Below are 26,367 nucleotides of genomic sequence, written 5' to 3'. Positions count from 1 at the left end.
AAAAAGTGTAAACGTTTTTAATTTTTTTATTTTGAGATAGAATCTCACTCTTCTCACCCAGGCTGGAGTGCAGTGGCTCGATCTCAGCTCACTGAAACCTCCACCTCCTGGTTTCAAGCAATTCTCCTGCCTCAGCCTCCTAAGTAGCTGGGACTAGAGGCACACACTATCATGTCCGGCTAATTTTTGTATTTTTTTTCTTTTTTCAGTAGAGAGGAGGTTTTACCGTGTTGTCCAGGTTGGTTTTGAACTCCTGACCTCAAGTGATCTGCCCACCTCAGCCTCCCAAAGTGCTGGGATTACAGGCATGAGCCACTGGGCCCAGCCAGCATCTTTCAATTTTGATTGTCTAATTTAAGAATTTTATAGTTTCAGCTCTTAAATTTAGGAATGTGATTCATTTGGAGTTGATTTTTATAGATGGTGTGAGGAAGTTTTACTTATAAATGAATAGGTAGATTTGACAATACAAAAGAACATTTTTCTAATGTTAGTGTCTGAGGACTCTTCTTTTTTTACTCACCTATTTTACCTATAAGTAAGATAACAGATCCAACTGAGAAGGTACTATTTAATTCACTCCACAAGCATTATAATTTAGCTAATACATTCATTAGGCAAGTATTCGAGGATAGAATAGCCTTAAAGTAATATTTCAGTCATTTTAAATGACAAATAGACCTATTTACTTTAACATGCTTATAATCTTGTTTAACAATTATACTAAAGCTATATGTACATATAAATTACCTTAGTTTTTTAAGCTTGTAGACATTTTTATAAATTCTGATTCAAATAAAAGTGATTTTAGACTTGATACTATCTTGTCCACTAAGTTGGAATCAATTCCAATAGATTTTTAATTTTGTATGAAAAGACAAGTCGTTTTACTGATAGTGAACCTTCTACTTAATTCTGAAATTTGGCTAGCTTTCATTTCATTATTTTTAATCTTTATATAATGATTAGTCTTTGATAACTAGTCAGTGCCTGACATAAAGCACACTAAAGTGTGAAAGCACTTTTTTGTTTGTATTTCCAAATGAATAGCAGTTAAGAGAAATAGAAGTCAGTTGCCCTGATCACACTAATGTTTTTAAAATGTAACATCACCTTTTGAAGTCATATAAATTTAATACTTTAATGGAATATGATGGTATTAATAATATTTCATTTGGAGAATAAGTCTGTAGACTAGTACAAACTTATGTATTTGGTGATTACATAGTCACAAATAACATGGTTAAGCATTTGTAGCCTTCATATCTTTGTGAATAACTGCTAAGAATTGCTTTCTTATGCCCTTAGGCTTAGCCAGTTTGTCATATCTTGTTGGCGTTCTTTTTTTTTTTTTCTTTTGGTAACTACACAAATCTCACTACATTGTTTGTGTTATTTAAATAGTTAATCCATTTAGAATTTCTATAAATTAAATGTTAGTTAATATCTAGAGGCACATGTGAAATAAATAATTTTTAAAATGTGTAACTCTTTATATAGGAAAGTATATGGATTTCTATTTGCATATCATAACATTTTAACAAGAAAAATGTTCCATTTATTATTCTAACAAGACGGAAAAAAAATTTTCTATTTTGTTCCATATTTTGAAAGATTTGTTTTCCCTTTTAGATGCAGACCAACAACGAAGAGAGAAACTCAAAAAGGAATTAGCACGATGTGAAAAAGAGTTCAAATTAACTAAAACTGCAATGCGAGCCAATTCTAAAAATAATTCCAAGTCACTTTTTAACACCTTACAAAAGGTAAGATAGTATTTTTATTTTTATTTTTTTTTATTTATTTTTTTTTTTTGTATTTTTATTTTTTTAAAGCAAATGTTTCTATGGTACTTCATTAGTGATACAGTCTGACTTTGTTTACTATAGTTTAGGGTCAGCAAATTTTTCCTGTGAAGATCCAGATAGTTAATATTTTAAAAGGGCGGGGGGCCATACAGTTTCTGTCACAACTACTCTGCCATTGGAAGGCGACATAGACAGTACATAAATAAATGGGCGTAACTATGTTCTGCTGAAACTTTATTAACTGAAGACATTGGGTCAGACATTGGGTCAGATTTGGCCTGAAGGTTATAGTTTGCAGACTCCAGTTATAGGTTTTTTGTGATACCTTCAAACATCTGGTTAAATAAGTTCTATTCCTAGTTTGTGAAGTTTTTTTTCCCCCTTTCTGCTGAATGGATATTAATTTTATGAGATGCTTTTTTGCATCTCTTGGAATGATGATATTATGATATAATTTTTCTCTTTTTAATCTGTGGTTTTTTTGTTTTGTTTTGTTTTGCTTGTTTGTTTTTTTTCTGATACAGTCTCATTCTGTTGCCCAGGCTGGAGTGCAGTGGCATGATCTTGGCTCACTACAACCTCCACTTCCTGGGTTGAAATAATTCTCCTGCCTCAGCCTCCCGAGTAGCTGGGATTACAGGCACCCACCACGACTTCCAGCTAATGTTTTTATTTTTAGTAGAGATGGGGTCTCGCCATGTTGGCCAGGTTGGTCCCAAACTCCTGACCTCCAGTGATTCACCGACCTTGGCTTTCCAAAAAGTGCTGGGATTACAAGCATGAGGCACCGTGCTGAGCCTCTTTTAATCTGTTAATGTAATGAATTACAACAATTGACTTCAATGTTAAACCAACTTTGCATTCCTGTTGTAAACAGAACTTAGTCGTGGTACATTACCTTTTTTATTCATTGCTAGATTTAGTTACTAACATTTTGTTTAGAAATTTGGCATCTATCCATTATTGATACTGGCCTGTCATTTTCATTTTTTCTACTCCTTGTGTCTGGTTATGCTAACCTCATAAAATATACTGGGTACTGTTTCTTCTTTCTGTACTCTAGACTAGCTTGTGTACATTTGGGTTTATTTGTTCCTTAAATTCGATGGAACTCAACATTAAAATTGTCTGGGCCTAAAGTGTTTTTTTAATGAGAAAATTTTTGACTACTGATTCATTTTTTAGGTCATTATAGAATGAATTCAGTGTTATATTTATGTAGGAAGTTGTTCATTTTATGTAAATTTTTGGCAGAGAATTGTTCATACTATTCTCTTAATCTCTCCTGAATATGTATTATTTCCCCTTGTTATTCCTAAGGTAGTTTATTTGTACCTTCATTCTTCTTCATCATTCTCATCAGAGATTGAGTCAATTTTTTTAAAGGACACATTTTTTATTGTGTTAATCTTCTCTATTGTATTTGTTTTCTGTTTTGTTAATATCTGCCTTTTTCTTTATTTCCCTCTTTGACTTTCTCTGGGTTTATTTTGCTGTACTATCTCTAATTTTATTTAAGTTACTAATTCTCAGCCTTACTTCTTTGCTAGTGTAAGCATTTTTAACGCTATAAATTTTCCCCCAAGTACAGCTTTAGCTGCATCCCACAAGTTTTGATATGTGATATTTTTATTATGTTTCAATTCAAAGTATTTTACAATTTTCTTTTTTTTGTTTTTTTTGTTTTGTTTTTCGAGGCAATGTCTTGCTCTGTTGCCCAGGCTGGCATGCAGTAGTGTGATCTCGGCTCACTGCAGCCTCCACTTCCTGGGTTCAAGCAGTTCTCGTGCCTCAGCCTCCCAAGTAGCTGGGACTACAGGTGCCTGCCACCATGCCCAGCTAATTTTTGTATTTTTAGTGGAGTCAAGTTTCACCATGTTGGCCAGGTTGGTCTCTAACTCCTGACCTCAAGTGATCTGCCCACCTCGGCCTCCCAAAGTGCTGGAATTACAGGCGTGAACCAACATGTCCAGCCTACAATTTTCATTATGATTTTTTAATTTAACCCAGAAGTCATTTAGAACTGTTTCTTAATCTCTATATCTATTTTTTCCTTAGTAACTGTTTGTTACAGATTTCTAGCCTTATTGTATTGTGGTTAGGAAACATCTGTATTATATCCATTTCTTGAAATTTATTGAGCACTTGTTTTATGTCACAGTAGGTGGACAATTTTTTTTAAATGTACTGTGTCATTATATGTTTGAAAATAAAATATATTCTATAGTTTTTGCATGTAGTATTTAATATATAGTATATTATTAAACTTTGTATTTTCCAGATGTTCAAATCTTTTATAACATATTGATTATTTTTGTCTGGTTAATCTATCAGTTATTGAGAGAAATCTTCCACGTAATTATGTATTTAGCTATTTCTCCTTGTGGTACTATTAATTTTTGATTTATATATTTTGAATGCATGTTATTACATAATACAGATTTAGAGATATTAGAGATACATAATACAGATTTAGAAAAACCTGAAGGAGGTAGTTTCTTGGTGAACTGAACCTGTTAGCACTGTGCTTTGAATTTCTTTACCTTAATGGTTTTTCTATTAATGTTTTCTGATACTGATATAATTAAATTAGCTTTATTTTGACTAGTATTTACTTGGTATATCATTTTCTGTTTTTTAATCTTAATGTTTTCTTCTTTTTTTTTTTAAGTATCACCTGCCAATCTTAATGTTTTAGGTTAGTATTTGGTGGGTCAGATTATTCAATCTGATAATCCTTGTCTTTTTAATGGGGCATTTAATATGTTTTTATTTCTGCCTTCTTTTTTTTTTCTTTTTTTTTTTTATTATACTTTAAGTTCTAGGGTACATGTGCACAACGTGCAGGTTTGTTACATATGTATACGTGTGCCATGTTGGTGTGCTGCACCCATCAACTCGTCATTTACGTCAAGTTTAACTCCCAATGCAATCCCTCCCCGCACCCGCCCATAATAGGCCCCGGTGTGTGATGTTCTCCTTCCTGAGTCCAAGTGATCGCACTGTTCGGTTCCCACCTATGAGTGAGAACATGTGGTGTTTGGTTTTCTGTTCTTGCGATAGTTTGCTGAGAATGATGGTTTCCAACTGCATCCATATCCCTACAAAGGACACAAACTCATCCTTTTTTATGGCTGCATAGTATTCCATGGTGTATATATGCCACATTTTCTTAATCCAGTCTGTCACTGATGGACATTTGGGTTGATTCCAAGTCTTTGCTATTGTGAATAGTGCCGCAATGAACATACGTGTGCATGTGTCTTTATAGCAGCATGATTTATAATCCTTTGGGTATATACCCTGTAATGGGATGGCTGAGTCATATGGTACTTCTAGTTCTAGATCCTTGAGGAATTGCCATACTGTTTTCCATAATGGTTGAACTAGTTTACAGTCCCACCGACAGTGTAAAAGTGTTCCTATATCTCCACATCCTCTCCAGCACCTGTTGTTTCCTGACGTTTTAATGATTGCCATTCTAACTGGTGTGAGGTGGTATCTCATTGTGGTTTTGATTTGCATTTCTCTGATGGCCAGTGATGACGAGCATTTTTTCATGTGTCTGTTGGCTGTATGCATGTCTTCTTTTGAGAAATGTCTGTTCATATCCTTTGCCCACTTTTTGATGGGGTTGTTTGTTTTTTTTTCTTGTAAATTTGTTTGAGTTCTTTGTAGGTTCTGGATATTAGCCCTTTGTCAGATGAGTAGATTGCAAAAATTTTCTCCCATTCTGTAGGTTGCCTGTTCACTCTGATGGTAGTTTCTTTTGCTGTGCAGAAGCTCTTTAGTTTAATTCGATCCCATTTGTCAATTTTGGCTTTTGTTGCTGTTGCTTTTGGTGTTTTAGACATGAAGTCCTTGCCCATGCCTGTGTCCTGAATGGTATTACCTAGGTTTTCTTCTAGGGTTTTTATGGTATTAGGTCTAACATTTAAGTCTCTAATCCATCTTGAATTAATTTTTGTATGAAGAGTAAGGAAGGGATCCAGTTTCAGCTTTCTACTTATGGCTAGCCAATTTTCCCAGCAGCATTTATTAAATAGGGAATCCTTTCCCCATTTCTTGTTTTTCTCAGGTTTGTCATAGATCAGATGGCTGTAGATGTGTGGTATTATTTCTGAGGACTCTGTTCTGTTCCATTGGTCTATATCTCTGTTTTGGTACCAGTACCATGCTGTTTTGGTTACTGTAGTCTTGTAGTATGGTTTGAAGTCAGGTAGCATGATGCCTCCAGCTTTGTTCATTTGACTTAGGATTGTCTTGGAGATGTGGGCTCTTCTTGGTTCCATATGAACTTTAAAGCAGTTTTTTCTAATTCTGTGAAGAAACTCATTGGTAGCTTCATGGGGATGGCATTGAATCTATAAATTACCTTGGGCAGTATGGCCATTTTCAAGATATTGATTCTTCCTATCCATGAGCATGGTATGTTCTTCCATTTGTTTGTGTCCTCTTTTATTTCACTGAGCAGTGGTTTGTAGTTCTCCTTGAAGAGGTCCTTTACATCCCTTGTAAGTTGGATTCCTAGGTATTTTATTCTCTTTGAAGCAATTGTGAATTGAAGTTCATTCATGATATAGCTCTTTGTTTGTCTGTTACTGGTGTATAAGAATGCTTGTGATTTTTGCACATTAATTTTGTATCCTGAAACTTTGCTGAAGTTGCTTATCAGCTTAAGGAGATTTTGGGGTGAGATGACTGTCTCTCAGACCACAGTGCAATCAAACTAGAACTCAGGACTAAGAAGCTCAATCAAAACCGCTCAACTACATGGAAACTGAACAACCTGCTCCCGAATGACTACTGGGTACATAACGAAATGAAGGCAGAAATAAAGATGTTCTTTGAAACCAATGAGAACAAAGATACAACATACCAGAATCTCTGGGACACATTTAAAGCAGTGTGTAAAGGGAAATTTATAGCACTAAATGCCCACAAGAGAAAGCCGGAAGATCTCAAATTGACACTCTAACATCACAGTTAAAAGAACTAGAGAAGCAATAGCAAACACATTCAAAAGCTAGCAGAAGGGAAGAAATAACTAAGATCAGAGCAGAACTGAAGGAGATAGAGACACAAAAAACCCTCCAAAAAATCAGTGAATCTGCCTTCTTATTTCATACTTTCTATTTGACTCAATGTGGTAGACAAAATTCGAAGACGACACCCCCACAGTGACCCACACCCTTAAGCAATCCCCTCCTCTTCAGTGCAGGTAGGACCTGTAACTCAGTAGAATATGGCAAAGATGATAGGATGTCACTTCTGTGATTCTGTTATATGGCAAAAATGAAGGGATTTTCCCCCTGCAGATTAAGGTTTTTGTTCCTTAAAAGAGAATGGGAAAGTAAGTCTAGGAAGATTTTCTGCAGTGACTGCTCTTTCTCTCCCCAAGCCACACCAAGGTAGGAAAGGGATTCTCTCTGCTCTTCCCTATAAGCTTGTGGTAGGTTTCCTACAGGAAAAGCCCGCAAGAGGTACAAACTCCCCAGGGCCTCAGGTCCAGCACAGACCTGAGCACATCACTAGTCCACACTCATTCTTTAGGAAATTAACAAATATTTATAGCATAATCTTATCAATTTATATGGCATTCCATGGCATCTTTCCCAAGTAAGCAAGTGCTCAGATACTTATCTCTCTCCAGATTTCAGGTTAGTTGTTTGCTCTGTGTCCTCAGTTTTCTCATTAGTTCAAGAAAAATCATTAATATGCAGATTGTTCAGCTTTTTTCTTCTTGTAATGGTGAAAGCTGTGTTCTTTCCATCTCTGTCTCTCAGCTGAAACAGTAAGTTTGTTTTCTTTTTATGTGTGGTTTCATTTTTTGAACTTTTAAATTTTGAAAACCTTAACATCTACAAAAATATAGTATAATAAGGCCGTATGTTCCCATCACCTAGGCTGTAGCAATCATCAGCTCAGAACCCGTGTTATTTCACCTATATATCCACTCACTCTCCTAGGTTGTTTTGATGCAAACCCCAGACACCATATAATTTTATCCATAAATATTTGAGTATGTATCTAAAAGACTTTTAACACCACAACAATACTATTATGCTTTAAAAAATAATAACAGGCTGGGCGCTGTGGCTGACGCCTGTAATCCCAGCACTTTGGGAGTCCGAGGTGGGCGGATCACGAGGTTGGGAGATCAAGACCATCCTGGCCAACATGGTGAAACCCCATCTCTATTAAAATACAAAACAAAAAAAATTAGCCAGGAGTGGTGGTGTGCGCTTGTAGTTCCAGCTACTTGGAAGACTGAGGCAGGGGAATCGAACCTAGGAGGCAGAGGTTACTGTGAGCCGAATTTGTACCACTGCACTCCAGCCTGGTGACAGAGCAAGACTCCGTCTCAAAAAAAAAAAAATTAATTAATAACAGTCCTTAATAACAAATATCTAATGTTTAGATTTCCCCACTGTCTCCTTTTTGAATTTGTTAGAATTGGTATTAGAAGGCCAGCAGTCTCCTTCAGCTCAGTGCCAGGGTTCAGGAGGTCCTGGAAGTTTCCTTGCAAGTCGTCTAGTTGAGGAGTAGCCATTGAGAGAATCCCAGATTCTCAAGCATGATCTCTTAGAGCTTTGTTTTCTGCCTCAGCACCCATGATGTGGTTTAAAACAAAACTATGGATTATTGGGCAAAAGCCAGACTGACTGCTCTGCTTACCAAATACCAATGCCATAATAATGAGTCTGGATTTTTTTCTTTGAGAAATGCTGGGAGCCACAGACCAGTTTTTAGTTGGGAAGTTATGTCATCATACTGACACTATACAGACTACACTGACAACAGTGGAGGACACTTATAAGACAGTTGCAGTAATCGGGGAAGCAGTAATTAAGACATGATTCTAAGACAGCAGAGAGAGCATATGGAATACATTTAAGAGATCATTAGAAAGTATAATCTCAGCTGGGCACGATAGTTCACCCCTGTAATCCCAGCACTTTGGGAGGCCGAGGCAGGCGGATCCCGAGGTCAGGAGTTTGAGACTAGCCTGGCCAATATGGTGAAACCCTGTCTCTACTAAAAATACAAAAAGTAACTGGGCGTGGTGGAGTGCACCGTACTCCTAGCTATTCTGGAGGCTGAGGCAGAAGAATCGCTTGAACCCAGGAGGCGGGGTTGCAGTGAGCCAAAATCGTGCCACTGCACTGCAGCCTGGGTGACAGAGCGAGACTCCATCTCAAAAAAAAAAAAAAAAAAAAAGAAGAAAGTAGAATCTCCAGGGCTTGGTGACTGAGTGGATGATGTGAAGAGCACATCATTCACAGAAATATAATGGGATGAAGTGCAGGTTTTCTTTGGGGCTGGAGGTAATAAAAGATAGGAGTTTATTGTTTGGCTGTGTTTGATTTGAGGTGCTTTTGGAACATCTAGTATATTTAATAGACACTTGGAAATAAGTATCTGTGTCAGCAAAGAGGTCTGGGCTGAAAATAGATTTGGGAGTCATCAGGGGAAGCAGTGAATATGATTGAGAGACACAGGGCTATTATGTAGATAAAAGGACTAGGAATAGAGCTGCTTCCTTTAGAATAAATCTGTTATCTGCTCTGTATTATACTTTGCTATTTGGGAATCTGTTCCTCAATGTTTGACTCACAGGTGTATTTTCATTTTTAGCGATTGTACTTTGTAACTGAAAATTTAAAATTTGTTTCTATTATTCAGCATGAGTATAAATTACTAATTATATTTTGAGATAAGAATGGTGTTTCTTGAAAGTACAAATCATATATTTTAATATATCTTTTTAATGTATTTTATATATTTTATTTATAATAAAGTAAAATATAAATACATATTATTTACATATTTTATATCTTAATATATTTCCGTAAATGTTAGATGTTTTCATTTTTCCAATAGCAACTATAACCCTATAACTTTTTGTCTCCATAAAGTTGTTAATTTATTATTTTATCTATATGTTTATTGACTCCATTTAGAATTCATAGTAACTTGCAGTTGGCCTACATTTTTTATAAGCCCTGATAATAAATATTTTAGATACACTCAGATTGTCTTACAAGCCTTATTTTGGGCAGTATATTTGGATAATTGAATGGGTGTTATGGTTAACAGACACCTGTTATGGTTATAATTTGTATTCACTGTAAAGGCTGCTATAGTTAAAATATTGGCTTTAACCTCTGAATGTATTAGCCCTTTATATGTATTATAAAGGTCCCTATATCAAAAACCTTTTATGATAATTGCCCATATCCTCTTGCCACTTTTCTTTTCTCATACTCTGACTCACATGCTGTCACCCTCAGAACCCTCCTAAGCCCTTCCAGTCTTCACCCTGTAACTCTGAGTCATTCACTACTTAGTCAGTGCTCCCTTACTACTCATTTGCTTCACTGGTGTAGCACTTACCGTGTGCTTTTAAGATTAAGTGAATATGTGGGTGTGATCTATATTTCTGAATAAATCTAGAAAAGAGGCGGGAGCAGTGGCTCACACCTGTGATCCCAACACTTTGAGAGACTGAGATAGACAGATCACTTGAGCCCAGGAGTTTGAGACCAGCCTGGACAACACGGCAAAACCCCGTCTCTACCAAAAAATACCTCCCCCCGCCGCCGCCAAAAAAAAAAAAAAAAAAAAAAAGCCAAGCATGATGGTGCACATCTGTGGACCCAGCTACTCAGGAGGCTGAGGCAGGCAGATTAATTGAACTCAGGAGGTCATGGCTGCAGTGAGCCATGATCAGACCACTGCACTCCATCCTGGGCAACAAAGTGCGATTTAAAAAAAGAATCTGGGAAACTTTTTAAAAACAATATAAAATAGTGAAAATCAAGAGTTATGTTTCTTTTATATATAATTTGAAACTTTTTTGCAAACAAATGTTAGATTTTAAAATAATTTATACCCATCCAGTTCTACAATTGAATTGACTCTTCAACTGTTTAAAAATCTGACAATTGGAAAATTATTATACATTATGTCTTCTGACATCCTTAAAAAAGATTGATTTAGACTGAGTTCTGTATTGTAAAATTCTTGACATGAAAGTATGATGAGTATATAAACTACGTTATGGCTATTACTTTACATAAATCCTGAAATCACAGAAACAGTGCACAACAAACCTCATAAACTAAGAATGACATAAGAAAGTGAGTGTTCAGGGTACCACCAGACTCTGCTCCATTGGCATATAATTGATGAACCCTTTTCTGATTTCAGAACTTCTTTACAGTGATCTGCTATTCATGTTTTGGGATTCTGCCAGTGTGTTAACATATATTCTGCACAAATATCTTTATCCCAGTTTTCTGATATTCATAACTAAGGAAACAAGATGCAGATTGGTGCAGTGGATTTTATACTGTAGTCTACTGGTTTCCAAGGAAAGAAAAAGTAGGATATAAGGTAGAAATTATAAGATACAAAAATGAGAAAAATTTCATGCTTCCAATAAGTTCAGAAGCAATTTTTCCATCCCATTTCAGAGAGATAGCTTAACATATGCTTCTACCCTTTAGAAAGACTTTCTTTGGTGTTTCATTTTGTTTATTAAATAATCATTACTGATAAAATTTCTCTACAGGCAAACATAATGCCTTATGCATTTCTTTCTCCTTCCTCTGATCTCAGTTTGTGCTGTTCTTCTAAGTGTAAATAATTCCCGTGCTTATTAATTAATTGCACTATAGGATATTTTTAGACTGTACTTAGAAATTTCTTCTTTGGGAGCTAAACTCTTCTGGTACATAAGCTGTAGTGTGAGTATCATTTAGGACTATTTATAAAAACTAACATCTTGAAGTCATTTACCAAATAGTACCCTAGTGACTCAACATTTAATGTCGGCATACTTACTTGCTTTGAGTACTTTTGTCTTGTATTTGGAATAAGGTTGTAAAGCAGTTGGAAAGGAAAGGTGATTTGACATATTTTAGGTAGTAGTCACAATGTCCAGTTATCTGCAGTTTTTTGCTTTGATAAATCAGAACTTTAGGTTAGCTGACTTATTTGTTCCCAGAAAAAGAGTTAAAATCAGTTTAAGATTTTTTATGCTGTAAAAAAAATCTAAAATCATATAATTTTCAAATAAGTTTTAAAATAGACAATATGATAAAGTGGCAAAGAACATGGACTCTGCCTCTGTTCAAATCTGTGAGACTCGGCACCTCAGAGCAGTGTTTTTATCTGTAAAATAGAGTAATAATTGTATTACCACCCAGAAGTTGATGTTAGGATTAAATGAGCTATACAAGAAAATTAACTAGTACAGTACCTTGCACATAGTAGCACACCATATGTATTAGTAGCAGTGACAGAAGTTCTTATTATTCCTCTTCTATTCAATGTCAAGAGCAGTAGCTTGCATACAGGAAGCACTTGGCTTTTTCCTTACTCAACTTGTCCATCTTCTCCTTGTTATTCCTCCCAATGAGGTTATAAGACACATATAACTGGCTAAATCCTAGCGAGTTTTACCTCAATTTCTGTAACCTCCTTGTAATTTCCCCTCTACCTAATGAAAGTGCCTCAGAGTTTTGCAAAGGATATACAGATGTGTCCATAAGGGCTAAAGTCACAGGCAAAGCTTCTTAGACATTTTCAGTTTATAAAAGAATAAAATATTATCTGTGTTTTTAAACTTTACAGATAACCTATAGAAATGGTTTTCCTGAAGTTAAGCCAAAAAGAAATGGAGCAAGTCAAAATGCCTCCCTTTTCAAAGTATTACCTCCACCCCAATGAAAATAAGTTGAGAAATATATATGAAATTTTTATGAAATAAATATTTATTAATTATATTTAAATTATCAATTACCTAAGCCAGGGCTCCATACATTATGAGGAGAAGTTCCTTTTCATTTCTTTAAATGCTTGACATCACAGAGGGATGGCTTACACTGTACTCTCCAATAGTGACAAGACAGGACGATGAGGATGATGCCACTAATAGTGGTGGAGAAGGGCATTGGTGCTCACAATTTGTGTGGAAACTTTCAGATAAAACTGAGATCTCCCAATAGATCTTAATATGCAAGTTTAAGATCCCCAAAATAGGTATGTTATTCATCTTTTTTTAATTTCAGAAAGGAAATTGATTGCTCTACTACTTATATTTGGAATTAAATTTTAATCTTAGTTTAAATACTTGACTAGAACTTCAAATAAAATATTAACATCTTCAGGAACATATCAGTTAATTTTGTAAATCCTTGAGGCTATCATTTTTTTAATGTATAATCTCAAAATCCCCAATTACATGAATTTGTAATGCAGTTGATGACTGTCATGTCAAATGTTCTTAGCCCTCAGGTGAACCACAAATTGAGGATGACATGTTAAAAGAAGAAATGAATGGATTTTCATCCTTTGCAAGGTCACTAGTACCCTCTTCTGAGAGACTACACCTAAGCCTACATAAATCCGATAAAGTCATCACAAATGGTCCTGAGAAGAACTCCAGTTCCTCCCCGTCCAGCGTGGATTATGCAGCCTCCGGGCCCCGGAAACCGGGCTCTGGAACCCTGTATGGCAGAAGGCCCAGAAGCACATTCCCAAATTCCCACCGGTTTCAGTTAGTCATTTCGAAAGCACCCAGTGGGGATCTTTTGGATAAACATGCTGAACTCTTTTCTAACAAACAATTGCCATTCACTCCCCGCACTTTAAAAACAGAAGCAAAATCTTTCCTGTCACAGTATCGCTACTATACACCTGCCAAAAGAAAAAAGGATTTTGCAGATCAACGGATAGAAGCTGAAACCCAGACTGAATTAAGGTATGACACATCAACAACCAATAGTAAATCCTTCAGGAAATTAAATGAAAATTAACGAATTAATATTCCTTGTTTGCTGCTGCCAGCCTTAAGATCTGGTAGTGCCCTTTGGATTGGAATGAGATGAATGTGACTTTTCCTTTTCTGTGTATCACTAGAACTATCAGAGTAATTGCTGAAAAATAGCAAAAAATATTACACTGGTCAAGTGCCTTATAAGTATGAATTACATATTTTATTGTTTCAAGCATGGTTCAAGAATTGTGTATGTTTTTAAATATTATACTTTCAGAGAATTCTTAAAATATGTCATCAGACAGCATTTGTGTAAATATGCATATTGATTCATGTTAAAAGTGGCAAAAATATGGGCTATAGAGGGAAAGAAACTAACCCTTTATCCATCTACCCCTCTGCTCCATTCCCTGCAGATATTCAGGCCAGTCTTCATAGCAACAACTGCCAAGAATAATTTTAAATTGGGATAATTTCTGGAAATTAAGTATAATTTGCCTCAATAATGTTTTCAAATACAATAGTGTGTGGCACAAGGTGAATGTTCAATAAAAGTTTGCCAAATGACTGAAGAAAAAAACAAATCTTGTCAAGTTTTGAGATTTAGCAGATTTGTATTGTGATCGGTTTTCTAGTATTACATAAACAATTTAACCGGCACTAGGTTTTAGTTGTTTTAGAAAGTGAAAACAATTTAAGATTAGTATTTTTTTTCTTTGGATATAGGTAAGAGGTACAGTAATATCAGATGAGTCTGCAGATATTTTATCAAATAAAATCAAATAATTCAAAATTATGTATTTTATAAGAACAGATGGATCTCATTCTTTTATGTTTGAGTTTATTTTTTCTAGCCAGTAAACCTTGTTACCACAGTGCTTATATTTTGAAGGATTAACAGTTATTTATTTTAAATTATTACAGCTTTAAATCTGAGTTGGGGACAGCTGAGACTAAAAATGTGACAGAATCAGAAATGAACATAAAGCAGGTAATAAGTATGAAATCTTTTAGTATTGCTACATTTGAATTACAGATATTTTTCTGTAAATAGAATATGTACAGCTATTTAGACTGTGAAGAATAATCTGTTGGTAGCACTTATCATACATGATATAGCCAGTATACAGAAGGTCTGGCTGTTTACAAATGGTTATAGCTCTCTGAATGGCCAGGTGGATCCTGCCAAATCTGGGAAGTCATTTGTTACTAACATCTTTCCTAGATGATTGGTTGGCTGGCTGGACAGATGGAAGGATCAGTAAAATACCTTAAGTATTGTTTACAAAGATGCAGACCTGGATTACTAGAGGAGCCAGCAGAGTAGTGCAGAAGTTGAGTTTTTATCCCTTTTTTTTTTTTTTTTTGTAAAGAATTGCCACATATTATATGATTGGAAAGTATACATTTTATAAGAATAAGTGGCTGTTATTATGTTTGCCTCTACTTTTTCTAGACCATAAAGCTGTTTATTACAGGGTTTATATTTTGAATTCTTAGCATCATTTCTTTTAAAATATTGCAACTTTGAGTCTGATTTTGAGATAAATTGTTTTATTTTTGGAGTGTCAGTCTTGCACTTGTGTCCTGACTTAAATTTGTTGTTTATAAAAATGGTTTGTCTATTAAAATGTCAAACACAGATCCAGAGATAGAAGAATAAAATATAATCATACTCAACTTCCTCCTTCCCTTCTGAAAATGGGTAGAAGGTGGTCGTTTTCCATCTCAGCCATTAATGCTGTTTGACACAGGGCCCTGCCACTTAAGGTCCAAGGACAAATCACTTATTCTCTGAGAGCTGCATTTCCTCATCTAGAAAAACTGTACTTAACTTGCAGGATTATTAGGAGGAGTAAATGATATAGGCAAAGTACCTAGCCTGGGCTAGGGCTTAATAGACTAGCTTGAAATTTTGGGAATGAGTTAACTCTGCAGATAACTACATAAACATGAAACAGTATTTATTTACAATCCTGCAAGAAAATGTGTGTCCTCATATTCCACAGTCAGTGCCATCAGTACTTGACTTGAAGAAGCCAGTATTAACTGCAGTAGATCCACATTTTAACAGCACCTTTAAAACTGTAAAGCACTGTACATAAATTGTCACGGTAAAGATTAACTCTAACGATGTGAGTAAATGCTTGGCACAGTTTGTGGTGCATAGTAAGGAGTCTATAAAAGTAAGCTGCCATTATTTTTGTTAATATTATTGTTCATGCTGCCAGCGCTACCACTGCTTCTACATATTTGACATGTTGGCATGTAAAACAGATGAGCTATTTGAATTTCTGAATAATGAGACTTTGTTCCCTCAAATTTACTTAAAAGTTGAAAATTTGCTTCATTTTTCCCTTTATATGTTTATTTGTGACAATTTCTTAGTGTTATTTAAATGCCACTCATTAAAATACAAGAAATAAGTCATTTTATCTTTAAGAAAAACGTGCTGAATGGATAGAAAAATTATTCTAAAATATTCTTTGTCATACTGTATAATTTTTATCTACTGGATATCTCTGTTCACTTAAAATTTGTTATATTTCTGCTTTCATAATGTATTTTTAAGCAAAAATGAAGTTTTTTTTATTGCATCCCCAGGCATCTAACTGTGTGACATATGATGCCAAAGAAAAAATAGCCCCTTTACCTTTACAAGGGCATGACTTAACATGGGATGAGATTAAGGATGATGCTCTTCAGCATTCCTCGCCAAGGTACACAGTTCACAGGAGAAATAATTTCAACTGTCTTTAATTGCCTTCTTGTATAACAGACATATAGTGTTTGCCACATAAGTACTATTTAATTGCATGCTGTAGTCTATTTTGGTGTGATGTAATTCAATAACAGTTTTAGTTTTACCAAGGAAATTTTACAAATTTAAGTGCTTAGTAAAGGTTTAAATGAGTTAATTTTGCTAATTCATTAGTAAAGGAAAACGCCACGCCAACTTGTATTATTTGTCATCACTATTCATTAAAAAAATAATTTTCCCCAAGACAAGTCCTCTGACAGTGATGCTAACCAGTTTACATGCCACAAATAATGCTGAAGAGCTGTACCATTTGAGGAGTCATAATTTGTGATTTTGAATATTCATCATATGCTAGTGCTTGACCTATCTGTGCTATATGAAGACACTATTTATTTATTTATTTATGAGACAGAGTCTCTCTCTGTTGTCCAGGCTGGAGTGCAGTGGTGCGGTCTGAGCTCACTGCAATGGAGACACTCTTTAAAAATTACTCATCGTGTTGAGTGATTAAGGAATATTATACATTAATTAGCAGGTAGTAGAAAACCTAAAAGATGCCTTGATAGTTTCAGTTGTCAAATGTATTTCCAGTGTCAGAGAATGGATATGAAATGTGGGGCGGGGAGGGGGGTAGAAGAAAGGAAGGAGTAGAGATTAAAAAGAGGGCAAGAATGAGGTGTTAATGTAGCAGATCACTAGGAAAGTACACACAATGCCCTCAGGCTCCGGCTTCTCCCTCAGGCCTTTGCTAGGGAGATCTCACCTGCTAAGGCCGTGGAGAGTTCATTGTTAACTTCCCTGTCTTTAAAATTTCTGGTGTTTCAACACATATAACTTATTATTTATTAATATAAACTGCTCTTGAGCCAGTCTTCACTGAATATTAAGAATGACTTAAGGAAAGGAGTATTTATCTTTTCTAATACTTTCTAAAAGAAGTAAAGTAAAATAGTATAATTGAGTATACCTGAATAAAATTTAGCTTCAAATTAATTATTGGTAACATAACTGAGTAACAAAATTTATCATGATGACCAGCTTTAAAAATACTTCATAGTAATGTATCTATATCTAGCATTATCTATACATTAACCTTAGTCAAATTGTCATTGTTTATACTAGAGAAATGCCATAGTGTAGTTTTGAAAAGAATTGTGAATTTATAAGTAGAAGAGTAGTTTAAAAACCTATCTTTGCTGCTTACTAACATTAACCTTGGAAAGTTATACTTAGCCTTTCTGACACTGGGTGAACTCATCAGTAAATAGTAAAAATAATACACAGCCAACATACCTGACTGGGTTGTTTAGAATATTAAATTAGATATGGATATGAGAGTGCTTTAAAAATTGCTGAAAAGTGTAATTACAGGTTGAACATCCCACATTTGAAAATCCGTAAGTCACAATACTCCAAAATCTGACGTGACACCCAAAGGAAATGCTCATTTGCGCATTTTGGATTTCAGAGTTTTGGATTGAGATGCTCAACTACTAAGTATATAATGGAAATATTCCAAAATCCAAAATCTGAAACACTTCGGTTCCAAGAGGGATATTCAGTCTGTACTAATATACAGTGTTACTGAATACTTATTGTATGCCAACCATTGTTTTGCTCAACTACTTTTCTTTCTAGGGCAGTGTGTCAGTATTCCCTGAAGCCCCCAGCAACTAGTAAAATCTACTCTGAGTAAGATCTTTTTTACCTCTTCATTTTGCATAGTGGAATTAAGAATTAAGAATCATAGAAACCATTATTAAATAAGTCAGGATTGAACAATAATCTCTTTTTTTAAAACTGGCAAGTAATAAATGTACATATTTGTGGAGTACCTAGTGATGTTTTGATACTTATACTGTACAGTGATTAAAACAGTTTAATTAGTGTATCCATCATCTCAAAGGTTTTATCATTTCTTTGTGTTGGAAACATTGAGTATCCTTCTTCTAGCTATTTGAAACTATGTATTATTGTTAACCATAGTAGTCATCCTGTAGTGGTATATAACACTAGAACTTACTCTGCCTATCTAGCTATAATTTTGTATCTTGTAACAAATCTCACCTTGTCCCTCACTCCCCTCTACCCTTCCCAGCCTCCAGTATCCTCTGTCCTACTCTCTGCTTCTATGAAATCAACTGTTTTTAGCTTCCACATATGAGTGAGAACATGCGGTGTTTAACTTTCTATTGCTGGCTTATTTCACCAGCATCCATCCGTGTTCCATCCATGTTGCCACAAATAACATGATTTTATTTGTTTTTATGGCTGAATAGTATTTCATTATGTATATATACATTTTCTTTATCCATTCATCTGTGAACGCTAATCTGTCTTACAACCAGCTTTGGGGTATCAACCATATAATACATGCTAAATTTGAGAAAATGACCTGAATAATTTTCTCAAATTTATTTGAGAAATAATAACTTAACTTTCTGGAGCAATTGTCAATCACGTCGTTTTTATCTCCAGTAGAAGTTTGTCCCTAAGCTAATACCTGATACTTTTTAATAATTAGTATCCATAATTCTTATTTATATGTAAAAATAATAAAATAATAAAGAAGAGTTTTAGAGAAATACAGACTTTTAGTAGTTCAGGATACTCTTTCCAGAGGTTTCTAATCTCAGCAGTTCTTTGCAGATATTTTACTCGTAGATTTTCATGTTGTTTTAATTAAGTTACTTTTTTTAGGGAAAATAATTTATAAAATTTTACTTATTTTCAAATATGCTGTTTTTAAACAAGTGAGACCCTGTGAATCAGTTTGAAAGTATAACTTTTTATTAAACATTTAGATCTATTATTTGATTTGCTTATTAACTCTTCCCTTATATTTGCTTATTCAGTAATTTAGTTACTTGCTACTTACATTTGGTACTAATTCTCTAATTTCAGCTAATTAAAATCAAACATACAATAATATCCTAACTTTCTTATAATAGCTACTAAAATATAGTTATAATAGGGAGGTGTGTTCAAGTAGTTAAAAATTACCACAATATTTATGATCACAAATTTTCCTTTGAGATTTTGTCTCCAAACGTTTTGAGAGAAAAAATAAATTTTTCTGCTTAGTGAATTTCTCAACCTTAAGATGAGAAGATGCTGGCCTGGGGCTAGGAGAGGACTTCTTAGTTGAAGCTCCTGCTTCTCTGGACAACTTTCCTTTTCCTTCTTGCAAATGCTTTGCAGAGGGGCTTGCACCTCTGCTGCTGGACCTGGTCAGGAGCCAGAGGAAATTTAAAACATTCCTCGAGGGTGCTTGTTCCCAGTGGATTGCATTTGATTGCCCCTTGTCGTTGGTCTCTTTTTGTGTTGTTTAATTCTGCTTATTTTTTACTGCTATGGATGTTGCAGATATCTTTGAAATTTTACTCTATTAGGTCATTATCTTTAATAAATATTTATCCTTGCATAATTCGAGAAGGTAGACATGTTTGTTTGTAATATTCCCCTTAGTAATATGAGATAGAAGTACATTGGTAATGGTAGAGATAGATATTTCTAATTAGGTACTAATGTTTCTTACAGTTTTCAGAATAAGTAAGCAATAATTTTTATGCTGTATATTGCCTTCCCTTTACAGCGAAGAAGAACTGTTGTATCTGAGTTTCATTGAAGATGTAACAGATGAAATTTTGAAACTTGGTTTATTTTCAAACAGGTTAGTTTTTTTTAATTGTGTTATGGCAATTCAGGAGTACGTTAACTATTCTTCATATTTCTTCATATGATGTTAAAATTTTAAAGTTATTTTCCCATACTAGGAAATGAAAAAATATATTGCTTTCTTGGAAACTTATTATTGTAATTGTAAAGAATGTTTAATTCATACTCTAGGGGAAGTTCATCACTTGGGAGAATTAAAGAATAGAGCTTTTATTCACTTTAATATTATATCCTTTGTATTATAAGTGACTCGTGAAGGAAGATCTTTACCACTTATTTGCAAAGCTTCATAATCCCATTTTACTATCTAAAACTGTCATGAGAATCAAAGGCAAGCATTTTTGGTACAACCATTATTAGTATTAGATCTAGTAAAATGAGAACAAATTAAGAGCTAGGTTTGTGCACCGCAAGTTAAATGAAAAGTTTGCAAAACCAGATTAGCTATTGCATAGCTTAAGGAAACTGTGTGTCCTGAATTTAGCTTGAACATTTATGTATCTTAAGATTCTTTGAGCACTGGGCTCTACTTTATGTTTTGTAACCTAGGACCCTGTTATGTATACTACTTGCTTTCTCTGTTGTAATAATATGCCAAACATAGACATTTCTAATAAATTATTTCTATCCTTTACATCAAGTTTTTTAAAAAATTAAAGCAAACATTTTCATTATTGGCATAAAAAGGCATATCAAAAAGACCTAAGATTTTTGACATTAATTCTTTTGACCACTTTCGTTTTAAAAAGTTGGTAAATAATATTCACATAATATGGGTAAAGAGTTTCAGGATACATAATGAAAAGTTTTAGCCATCTGTATCACAGTATGAATATACTTAACACTACTCAATCGTGCACTTAATGGTGAAGATGATAAGTTTTGTTGGTTTTTGCCACCACAAGAAAAAAAATACACATACAAAATCGTATTTATGCTTAAAATTTTGTTTTTATCAAGTGTAAGACTATTTATTACAGCATTTTTATAATAGTACCAAAAACCAGAATCAACCTAAATGTTTAATGGTAAATGTTTGGTTGAATAAACTGTGGGATATATGTGAAATGTAAGGTCTGTTTAGGGATTAAAAATGATGTTGAAGTGAATTTACAGATACAGAAAGATGTTAAAGATATGTGTCGTTGATTAGAAAAAACAAAATAGGGCTGGGCACAGTGGCTGATGTCTGTAATCCCAGCACTTTGGGAGTCCGAGGCGCGTGGATCATGAGGTCAGGAGATCGAGGCTATCCTGGCTAACACTGTGAAACCCCGTCTCTATTAAAAACACACAAAAATTTAGCCAGGCCTGGTGGCAGGTGCCAGTAGTCCTAGCTATAGGCTGAGGTAGGAGAATGGCGTGAACCCAAGACGTGGAGCTTGCGGTGAGCCGATATCGCGCCTCGACATTATAGCCTGGGCGACAGAGCGAGACTCTGTCTCAGAAAAAATAAAGAAAAAGAAAAAAACAAGATAGATACCCAAATAGTATGTATCATTTAATTACAATTTGGTAAAGAAATACAAATGAATAGAAAAAATGCCTAGTAGTGAATATTCTAAAATGTTAACAACAGTTGTAAAAAGTAGAATACAGATTTCTTGGGTTTTAAAAAAATTGTGAAATAATTCAGAACTACTAACTCTGAGGTTGGCTCATAACTTCACTGATGCTAGCAAATGATAACAAAGGAAATTAGTTGTTTTTTAAGAAACTGTTGGACATTCCTGTGATAGAGAGGTGAGCATGGTGTTTTAGAATGAAGAAATTATGTGGAGCCAGACACATGTGGGTTAAATTCCCCTAATGGCTTTTGACCTCAGGGGAGAGGAAATTGTCATCTTAGAGATGTGGCTTTCTCATCTTTAAAATGGTTTTTACACTATCTTTCCCTCCCTACGTTGGTCAGAATTAGAGGTAAAATGATTATTATGGCTAGCACAGTAGCATTTAATGGAACTTAATAAGTGATAACATTTAAGTTATTATGTGGATTTACCATCAGTGGGAATTTTTAAATTTTTTCATTATTTTTTAAAATTGTGTGACGTACACAGTAGGTGTATATGAGGGTCCATGAGATGTTTTGATATAGGCAAGCATTGTGAAATAAGGACATCACGGAAAATGGGGTATCCATCCTCTCAAGCATTTATCTTTTGAGTTACAAACAATCTGACTACATTCTTTATTTTAAATGTACAATTAAGTTATTATTGACTGTAGTTACCCTGTGGTGCTATCAAATGATCTTATTGATTCTTTCTATGTTTTTGTACCCATTAACTACCCCTCTTCCCCTGCAGCCCTCCACTACCCTTCCCAGCCTCTGTTAACCATCCTTCTACTCTCTATGTCTGTGAGTTCAATTGTTTTGATTTTCAGATCCCACAAATAAGTGGAGCATGCAATGTTTATCTTTCTGTACCAGGCTTATTTCACTTAACATAATGATCTCCATTTCCATCCATATTGTTGCAGATGACAGGATCCTACTTTTTTTATGACTGAATAGTACTCCATGGTGTATATGTCCTACATTTTTTTATCCATTCATTTGTTAATGGACACTTAGGCTGCTTCCAAATCTTAGCTATTATGAACAGTGCTACAACAAACATAAAAGTGCAGATATCTCTTTGATATCCACTTCCTTCCTTTTGGGATTGCTGGAGCATATGGTAGCTCAATTTCTAGTTTTTTGAGGAACCTCCAAACTGTTCTCCATAGGGGTTGAACTAATAGTTTACATTCTGCTAATAGTGTGCAAGGATTCCCTTTTCTCCACATTGTCACCAGCATTTATTATTGCTTGTTTTTGCATATAAGCCATTTTAACTGCAGTGAGATGATATCTCATTGTAGTTTTGATTTGCATTTCTCTGATGATCAATGATGTGGAACACCTTTTTATATTCCTGTTTACAATTCATATGTCTTTTGAGAATTGTCTATTCAAATCTTTTGCCCATTTTTTGATGAGATTATTAGATTTTTCGCTATAAACCTAATAGTAAATAGTTGTTTGAGCTCCTTATATATTCTGGTTATTAATTCCTTGTCAGAGGGGTAGTTTGCAAATATTTTCTCCCATTCTGTGGATTGTTTCTTCACTTTGTTGGTTATATCCTTTGCTGTGCAGAAGCTTTTTAACTTATGATCCCATTTGTCCATGTTTGCTTTTTTGCCTGTGCTTGTGGGATATTACTCAAGAAGTCTTTGCCAGACTAGTCCCTAGAGATTTTCTCCCAATGTTTTCATTTAGTAGTTCCATAGTTTCAGAACTTATATTTTGGCCTTTAATCTATTTTGATTTGGTTTTTGTATGTGGTGAGAGATAGGGGTCTAGTTTCATTCTTTTGTATATGGGTATCCAGTTTTCCCATCACCATTTATTGAAGAGACTGCCTTTTCCCCAGTGTATGTTCTTGGCAACTTTGTCAAAAATGAGTTCACTGTGGGTGTGTGGATTTGTTTCTGAGTTCTCTATTCTCTTCCATTGGTCTGTGTGTCTGTTTTTATGCCTGACCATGCTGTTTTGGTTACCATAGCTCTGTAGTATAATTTGAAGTCAGGTAATATGATCCCACCAGTTTTGTTCTTTTTACTTAGGATAGCTTTGGCTATTCTGGGTCTTTTGTGGTTTCATATACATTTTAGGATTTTTTTTTCTATTTCTGTGAATAATGTCACTGGTATTTTGATATGGATTGCATTGACTCTGTAGATTGCTTTGGATGGTGTGGATGTTTTAACAATATTGATTCTTCCAATCCATGAATTTGGAATATTTTTCCTTTTTTTTTTTTTTTTTTTGGTGTCCTTTTCCATTTTGTTCATTGGTGTTTTATACTTTAATATAGGATTTTTTTAAAAGTATAATTTAGGAAGGATTATAAAATATCTCTGTAAAAGGCTTTTCTTTAGGGTTTGGTTGTGTGTGTGTGTGTGTGTGTGTAAAGATGGGGGTAGAGAGGCTTTGGGTGTTTGCATATGTCTGTGAGAAAAACAGCTTTTTGGAGGTGGGGTGAGAAAAAGGAGAATTTTATTCAAAGAAATAAAAGTAGCATACAGTCTTTCAGAAACATGTAACGTGAAGCAAATGCACAAAGGAAGAACATAGAACAGGAAAGCATTAGTCTTCAGCTTTACAGAGAAAAAGAATAATCTAAAACACATTTTTCAACCTTTATAGTTTCAGTGTTACATGGCTAGTTTATATTTAGATGATTTTCTGATTTTGAGACATTAACATTTTTGTTTATCATTTGTAGGTTTTTAGAACGACTGTTCGAGCGACATATAAAACAAAATAAACATTTGGAGGAGGTTTGTCTTTCCTTATAACTTCATTAGAAAAATTCTAATGTAAAAATAATTTTACGGTTTTTTCATACCTTCAAACAATACATTAAAAGCTTTTTTTTCCCTTGAACTTTTTTGAGGGTGGTGGTGGGAGAAGTGAAAGGAAAAGTATTAATCCTGTGAGATTTGCAGCACTGCAGTCAAAATTTGATTTGACTCAATTAATGTAATTATTCTCATCTTTTCTTAATCCTAGGAAAAAATGCGCCACCTGCTGCATGTCCTGAAGGTAGACTTAGGCTGCACGTCGGAGGAAAACTCGGTAAAGCAAAATGATGTTGATATGTTGAATTTATTTGATTTTAAAAAGGCTGGGAATTCAGAACCAAATGAATTAAAACATGAAAGTGAAGTAACTATTCAGCAGGAACGTCAAGAATACCAAAAGGCTTTGAATATGTTATCGTCTGCACCAAAAGATGAGAACGAGATATTCTCTTCACCAACTGAATTTTTCTTGCCTCTTTATAAATCAAAGCATTCAGAAGGGGTTATAATTCAACAGGTGAATGATGAAACGAATCTTGAACCTTCAACTTTGGATGAAAATAATCCAAGTATTTCAGACAGTTTAACAGATCAGGAAACTTCTGTGAATGTCATTGAAGGTGACAGTGACCCTGAAAAGGTTGAGATTTCAAATGGATCATGCAGTCTTAACACATCACTCTCCCAGTCTGTTCAGTTCTCCAGTGTCAAAGGTGATAATAATCATGACATGGAATTATCAACTCTTAAAATCATGGAAATGAGCATTGAGGACTGCCCTTTGGATGTTTAATCTTCATTAATAAATACCTCAAATGGCCAGTAACTCAATATTACTTTTCTTCCTTTTTTAAAGTGTGTGTATAAGATTTCTGTGTTAGTTTTCTGTGCTGCAATAATAAGTTACCAGAAACCTAGTGGCCTAACATGCCACATGTTTATTTATCCCACAGTTTCTGCGGATCAGGAGTGTAGGCACAGCTTAGTTGGGTCCTCTGCCCTGGGTCTCACAAGGCTACCCCACAATCAAGGCAGTGACTAGGGCTGTGTTCTCATTTAGAGGCTTGTTGGCAGAATTATCTTCCTTGCAGCTGTAGATTTGAGGGCTTCGTTGTCTTGCCGACCAATGGCTAGAGGCTGCCTGTAGTTCTCTGCCACTTGGCGCTTTCCTTAGGGAAGCTATAACATGGCTGCTTGCTTTTTTAAGGATATCAGGAAAACCAGAGAGATTCTGCTAACAAGATGGAGTCTTATATAATGTAACATAATCACAGGAGTGACTTTCTATCACCTTTGCCATGTTCTTTTGGGTAGAAGCAAATCACAGGTCTTGCCCACACTTAAGGGTTGGGAATATATACAAGGGTGTGAATGCCAGAACACAGCAGTCACTGGGGTCATCTGAGGACCTGCTGGCCACAATTTCTAAAATCACTTTTCAGAGGAAACATATTTTACCCATGTTCTCAGAGGAACATTTTTACCCAGACATACCCAGCGGTTTTGTCGGCTATGGGAAATGGTTTGTGATCTGGTGTGGGTCTTGAAGCATTGGACATTGTCTGCAGTATCTTTAATTTCGTTTTTCTCGCTTTCCTGTAATATCTACAGCCTCGAGGACCTTTCAGTTGTCAGTGACCCAGGGAATTCTGTCAGCTAGCTGAGATGTTGTCTCTTCTTGTGAGTGCAAACATTTAGTCAGACCTGTCTGAAGCCCTCCCCTCCCCCGTAGCTCATGAATGAGACCCTTACTATTAGAACATGGCCCAGAAGATTCATCTCTAATTATACCTTTTCAACTATTTACAATAATATAATTGAATATTCATGTGCCCGTTATGTACAAAGTTTCATGCCTAGATACTGTGGAGGATAAAAACAACCCGTTTTGTTTTTATAAGCTATATTTTAATTTTATGTTTAAAAAAATGCAACCCAAGTATTCTTCTAAAAACTTAGCAGTGACTTCCAAGTATCCT

General features: G+C 34.9%; 1 protein-coding gene across 2 annotated transcripts in view; it reads left to right on the top strand.

Moving 5' to 3' along the window:
- The window catches only part of LOC105467584 (spermatogenesis associated 7), a 63,772-nt gene extending 38,558 nt beyond the window's left edge, over positions 1 to 25,214 (top strand). For both annotated transcript variants that reach the window (XM_011717304.2, XM_011717302.2), the window contains 8 exons: positions 1,633 to 1,766; positions 13,106 to 13,578; positions 14,518 to 14,584; positions 16,198 to 16,313; positions 17,993 to 18,046; positions 19,950 to 20,027; positions 24,310 to 24,364; positions 24,597 to 25,214. In XM_011717304.2, the coding sequence (XP_011715606.2) occupies positions 1,633 to 1,766; positions 13,106 to 13,578; positions 14,518 to 14,584; positions 16,198 to 16,313; positions 17,993 to 18,046; positions 19,950 to 20,027; positions 24,310 to 24,364; positions 24,597 to 25,181 (1,562 nt within the window). In that variant the 3' untranslated portion in view covers positions 25,182 to 25,214. The remainder of the gene's footprint in view (positions 1 to 1,632; positions 1,767 to 13,105; positions 13,579 to 14,517; positions 14,585 to 16,197; positions 16,314 to 17,992; positions 18,047 to 19,949; positions 20,028 to 24,309; positions 24,365 to 24,596) is intronic.
- Positions 25,215 to 26,367: the final 1,153 nt, after the last annotated feature.

This window comes from Macaca nemestrina, chromosome 7, assembly GCF_043159975.1.
Source record: "Macaca nemestrina isolate mMacNem1 chromosome 7, mMacNem.hap1, whole genome shotgun sequence".
Lineage (NCBI taxonomy): Eukaryota > Metazoa > Chordata > Mammalia > Primates > Cercopithecidae > Macaca > Macaca nemestrina.
The sequence above is the reverse complement of the archived record's forward strand: the minus strand, read 5'-3'. Positions and strand labels throughout refer to the sequence as shown.